The following is a 6,000-nucleotide window of genomic DNA, read 5'->3' as shown; positions in this document are numbered from 1 at the left end:
GGAGCCAGAAGTTTCCTAGGCCGTATAGAGAGAGGGGTGACCAGCAGAAGAAAGGAGGTGTTGATGCCCCTGTATAAGTCGTTGGTGAGGCCCCACCTGGAGTATTGTGTTTAGTTTTGGAGGCCATATCTTGCTAAGGATGTAAAAAGAATTGAAGCCGTGCAAAGAAAAGCTACAAAAATGGTATGGGATTTGTGTTACAAGATGTATGAAGAGAGACTTGTTGACCTGAACATGTATACCCTGGAGGAAAGGAGAAACAGGGGTGATATGATACAGACGTTCAAATATTTGAAAGGTATTAATCCACAAAACGAACCTTTTCCGGAGATGGGAAGGCAGTAGAACTAGAGGACATGAAATGAGATGAGATTGAAGGGGGGCAGACTCAAGAAAAATGTCGGGAAGCAGAGACAGTGGTAGATACTTGGAATGCCCTCCCACGGGAGGTAGTGGAGATGAAAACGGTAACGGAATTCAAAAATGCGTGGGATAAACTTAAAGGAATCCTGTTCAGAAGGAATGGATCCTCAGAAGCTTAGCAGAGATTGGGTGGCAGAGTCGGTGGTGGGAGGCGGGGCTAATGCTGGGCAGACTTCTACGGTCTGTGCCCTGAAAATGGCAGATACAAATCAAGGTCATGGAGACACATAAAGTAGCACATATGAGTTTATCTTGTTGGGCAGACTGAATGGATCATACAGGTCTTTCTCGGCCGTCATCTACTATGTTACTATGGACAAGTTCCTGTAGAAAAAGTCCATAATCTGCATATTAGACATGGGGGAAGCCACTACTTATCCCTGGTATCTGTTGCATGGAATCTTGCTGCTCTTTGGGATTCTGCCAGGTACTTGTGACCTGGATTGGCCATTGTTGGAAGAAGGATACTGGGCTAGATGGATCATTGGTATGATCCAGTATAGTTATTAGGACTTTTAGGTAGCTGCCATACCATGCTGAAATGCCACAAGATCCTATTTGCAGTCAACTTTGCTCTGGCCTTGTTCTTCCTTGATAGTGTCACACTGATTACCAGAGCTCAGAGAAGGGCTCAAAGCTTCAACCCGGCCATACACAGGTCCCATTCTTGGACTCAACACCACTGCAGACACTAGACACACATATGCATTTTGCACAGCTTTGTAAACATACTGATTCTTTTTATATTGTTTGTCTTGCAATTTCCTTCTGCTCCTTTGGGCCTCCAGCTGAGTCAGACACAGGGCAGAGATTCGGATGCCATAAACCATCATTTGTAACTCACTGTGGATCTTTTCCCTATTTTCTAACACACTCCCCCAACTTACTGAGCCTGGTTATTGCAGCAAGTCCTTAGTTGAGAGCCATACATCAGAGCTCCTTCTGGATACATTCAATCATAGGGAAACTAGATGTTACCACTGGGCAATGACTGTGGCTTCTCTTCTGCCCCTGTACCATCCTTAGTTGACTCATGGAGCAGAAAACCAGATTTGGGGAACAAGCCTTCAGATTATTTTCGTATACATTAACAAGTCTCAGAAAATAAAACTGAACAACAAGCTTTAAATCACTCTATAGATTTATTTCACTTTCTATCCTTCCCACACATCCTATCAACTATGACTCGTACTGAGATCATTCAGTGCATTACACAGCAAAATGGACACGCGTCATCAAGAAATTGTACATAAAACCAAACTCTTTTTTGCAAAGTACATTTGTTTTTGTTTTTTTGTTGAAAATGAACAGTTTATTATTCGAGCTTGCTTGTCATTTCTCCAAGCTTTGTCATCTCAATAACTAGAAAACAAAAATATTGTCTCAAGCAGTACATACAATGATGAAATGGGAAAGTCATCTTAAAACAGCTGATCTGATGTCAAGGTTTCTTTTAAGTATACACTGATTGGAAGACTACATCCAGAGAAGACACAGTGTAAGGCACCACCTTTGAAAAGGTAGCCGACAGTAACAAAACATGAAAGCTATATTCAATACTATTCTTGTAATTAATTGCCAGCAATTCTTCAATGTCAAGGAAATGTGTAAGTATAACCCAGAAGTAAAACAGGTGGTGTTTTTTCCTGAATAGAATTTCCTGACTTTTGACTGTGACTTCCTACAGATTCAATTTATTATCTGTACCATGGAAAACACACAGGCATAGCTCATGTGCTCAGTCTGGTCAGATTTAAAAGCAGAAGCATCAAGACGTACTTAAAACAAGCTTTTAAGCTGTTTTTCCTAGCATCTTGAAGCTGTTTGGTTCCTTTCTTCAGCCTTCATCTGTTTTGTTCATTGTAGAGTCTATTCTCCAGCAATGATGGCTTTGCCCACTGCATCCAATCTATCCCTCAATCTTTCTCCTCATCCTTGCTGTTTAGTCCATAGAAACTCAAAGTCCCTCCGCTATGACTACAAATTGAAAAATATCTGAGAAATGGACTCGTGGTTAAGTTTAAATTGGATTGTGCAAAATGACCTTGGGGTATTTTTCACTTGATCCAGGGTAAGGTGAAAGCAAAACAAACAAAAAAACCCTGTCTGTTACTGAGCCAGAAGGCAGGACATGCTGCACTCAAAGCTGACCAAGACTGAGCATGTGGCACTGATACATTAATGACTAATGGACCTCTTTCAAGAATGGGTTGATGCTCTAAAGTGCAAATCTGGAACGAACACACCAATACATCTTGTCTACTGACAGCATGAAATAGCATGAACTTGGTTGTTCCCTTCATAGCCTGCTCAAAAAAGACAGGTCAGAGGGACTAACATCATTATGCATGACAGAAGTAAATCTAACAGTCAAATTTAGGAGAATTTGAAGCAGGAAACAAAGGTGGTTCAGAATGCACTGATTCAAGTCCATCTTTTTCAAGACCATCATTAAAAATGTTTCAAAAGGAGGTAAGGGTGGGGAGAAATCTTCATGGTTATTGTTCCAAACACATTTTAGAAATCCTTTTAAAAAATATAGAAAGGCAGCTTCTCCAAGAAATCACGTGTTCCTAGTAGATGCACACAATCTTCTGAGCAGAAAAAAAAAAAAAAGCAACAAACGTTGTTTTTGTCCCGATCTGCTTGATTCTAACACTGATTACAGGCACAAATGACAACACTTCCCCAGAATTTTACCAGGAAGGTTATCATATGGTATATGAGCAGCAAAGTTACACCATTTTCCTCCTCTGTTTCTTGATTAGATGAGTATTATATCAGGTACTCGGTGTGCACCACGTGGAAGTCTCACTTCTCAATCCCCAACGTCAAAATGATGAATACCACAGAGCTCCGAACGTCACTCCAGGTCACGCTCTAGCAGCATTTCGGCATGTGGTAGTTTTTTTGTTTTGGTGACTTCTGGGAAGGAACAGGAAGAAACAGTGTAGCAAAAACCCTTTAAAGAATGATATCTCTTTGGATCACAAAAAACTGGTCCATAGGCTCTACAAAAAGCTTCTTTTGTATCTCTGTGCTCAAGCTCCTGTAATGCGCCCTAACCGGGCCATTATTTTAAGCTCCTTAGAGCTTGTGCAAGTGATGGCTTTGCAGCATTTTGAGAGACAAAGAGAGAGCAAGAGTGCATTATGGTTGACATTTTGGGAATAAAAAGTTTAACGCATCTTATCTAAGTCATGCCAATATGTTGACTGTGTGGTTGTGACTGCCATTCACGAGCTTGCTTCTGAGCACTTCCAGAGGGGATTGTAGTAAACCCAGCCATCACCCTGCAATCAAAACAGGGAAAGAAAACTTACACAGAGTGCTTCAATAACTACATATATCAAAATCTTTTCTCAATTAAATGCTTGAAAAGCAAAGGGCCAGTATTATTTGGTGCATTTATATACCACATTTTCCCACTCAATTGCAGGCTCAATGTGGCTTACAAAATTATATAGAAGATTACATATTCTTAAATGGATAGTACAAAGTAAGTTGATAAATTCAAGGTGGAACAGAATATTCAATAGGTAAATACAAAAGGCAGAAAGGAAGGTGGGGATCATTAAAAAGCATAAGGGGCATTTGAATACATCACATAAAACAGGAACAGTGCTAAATAAGTACTTGTCAGTCTTAAGTGATGAATTGGGAAGGTTAGAAATTATGTAAGATCAATAGAGTAGTAACTGCACCACCTGCATGCATAGCACCTTAGGCTAATATACACTTGCATTGGTGTATCCATTTGCATAGCAATTAATCGAACTGTCTGAATACTAAGACAGTGGACCATTTTATAAGCCTGCATAGATTTTGTCTTTTATAGTATGAGAAGCCACTTGTATACAGTAAGTGCTCTTTATGGCACAGTACTACAGATATTGCACAACACTGTAGCATGAATATTCATCTTCATATGTGGCTTTGTAATTTGTTTATATTTCAGATAGCAAAATATTAAGAAAGTTCTTCCTCCAGCCCTATTTCAAAATAGACAGTATGGTAAAGCACAACTGCACTATTGGCTGAAAGATCATTACTAAGGCAGGGAGGTCAATCGAGCCGTCAGTCTTCAGTCTATTATACTGATCAATGTGGAGACTCTAGGAACAATGTTCCTAGTTAACTGCACAGGTTTCCTAGCATTGAAGCCAGCTCTGTGGGTGCTTGAGCAGCCCCAGTACTGAACAAACTCCTTCACTATGTCCATGGAAGAGTAATTTCCATCAGGTTTAGCACCCACAATCATTTTGAAATGATGGCTCCTATGTTTCCTAACATTCATGCGCAAAATGTCTAAGGAAAAAAGGAAAACTGACTGTGTCAAATTTGCCCTTTCCCTTTCTGAACTTAACTTTAAAGACAGTCACAGTCCAGGGAAATGAGGCCCAAACTGGATATTCCACCAATGCATGTGATCTCTGATCAGAATTTTGTAATCTGAAAATCAGAGTAAACAAAAAGTATTTCTAAATTCTAACTGTGAGTCATGATCCATACATGGAAACAACTACAAAGTTGTGTGAAACTACTTTTGGATGACATGAAAAGTTGGCTCCTATGCTTCAGTATTATAACATGAATACCCTTCCCTGGACACGATGAGTTTTCTCAATATTGGGAGTGCTTAAGAACCCACAGAGCAGGCACCTATGCCTTGAAGAATACCCTCTTTGAGCATGAAAGGTGTGCTCAGTAATCATGCTACTTCTGCAGTATTTATGCAGCCCCATATAAAGTAGACCGTATGTTTTTAAAAGAGCTGCCAAACGATGTGTCCTGACTCCAGCAATGCCCAATCCAATTCACAAATATCTGGAAGAATATCAGAAGTACACAGATCCATGCTGCTTATGCCTTTATTAAACCCAGCTATGCTAATTCCTTTTACCTCATCTTCTGGCAAAGAATTCCGGAGCTTAATTGTGCATCAAGTGAAAAAATATTGTCTCCAATATGTTTTAACTGTTGTAACTTTCCAGGTGCTGGACCTGAACCAAACTCCTGCAAAGTAAAGTAAATTCTGACCTTTTAAATTCCAAACTTCTCAACTTTCTGGCTATAGGTGAGATACCTGATATTCTCTTTAATTTAATGCTTATTGCTTAATTAATTAAATTGCCCTGTGAAACCTCTTTCTTTCTTTTCCTGCCAAGCTCTGATAGAGAGGACAGGCTGTTCAAACTGCATTGCACTGCATTGTGGCTCTAAAGTTGCATTTTACATTGCTGAAACTGCTATAATTATTGGGAATTTTTAGATTTATTTACAAAAGGAAAGTTATATTCTAGGGCAATTTTGAAAGTTAAATCACGTGAAAATTCTTTTATCAGACTGTACCATTTCTGGTCCCATCTAGAGAATTTCCTTGATAACAGCATTTAGCTGACACACTGGGTGGTGGATGCTTGGAATGCCCTCCCGCAGGAGGTGGTGGAGATGAAAACGGTAATGGAATTCAAACATGCGTGGGATAGGCATAAAGGAATCCTGTGCAGAAGGAATGGATCCTCAGAAGCTTAGCCGAAATTGGGTGGCGGAGCAGGTGGGGGGAAGAGGGGTTGG

At 40.0% G+C, this 6,000-nt stretch overlaps 1 protein-coding gene across 1 annotated transcript in view; it reads right to left on the bottom strand.

Annotated features, from left to right (window-relative positions):
* Positions 1 to 1,546: 1,546 nt before the first annotated feature.
* The window catches only part of OSBPL11 (oxysterol binding protein like 11), a 106,642-nt gene continuing 102,188 nt past the window's right edge, over positions 1,547 to 6,000 (bottom strand). Inside the window, exon 13 of the mRNA XM_030210877.1 lies at positions 1,547 to 3,716. Coding sequence (XP_030066737.1) covers positions 3,660 to 3,716 — 57 coding nt within the window. The 3' untranslated portion in view covers positions 1,547 to 3,659. The remainder of the gene's footprint in view (positions 3,717 to 6,000) is intronic.

The sequence above is a fragment of the Microcaecilia unicolor genome, chromosome 7 (genome assembly GCF_901765095.1).
Source record: "Microcaecilia unicolor chromosome 7, aMicUni1.1, whole genome shotgun sequence".
Classification (NCBI taxonomy): Eukaryota; Metazoa; Chordata; class Amphibia; order Gymnophiona; family Siphonopidae; genus Microcaecilia; species Microcaecilia unicolor.
The sequence above is the reverse complement of the archived record's forward strand: the minus strand, read 5'-3'. Positions and strand labels throughout refer to the sequence as shown.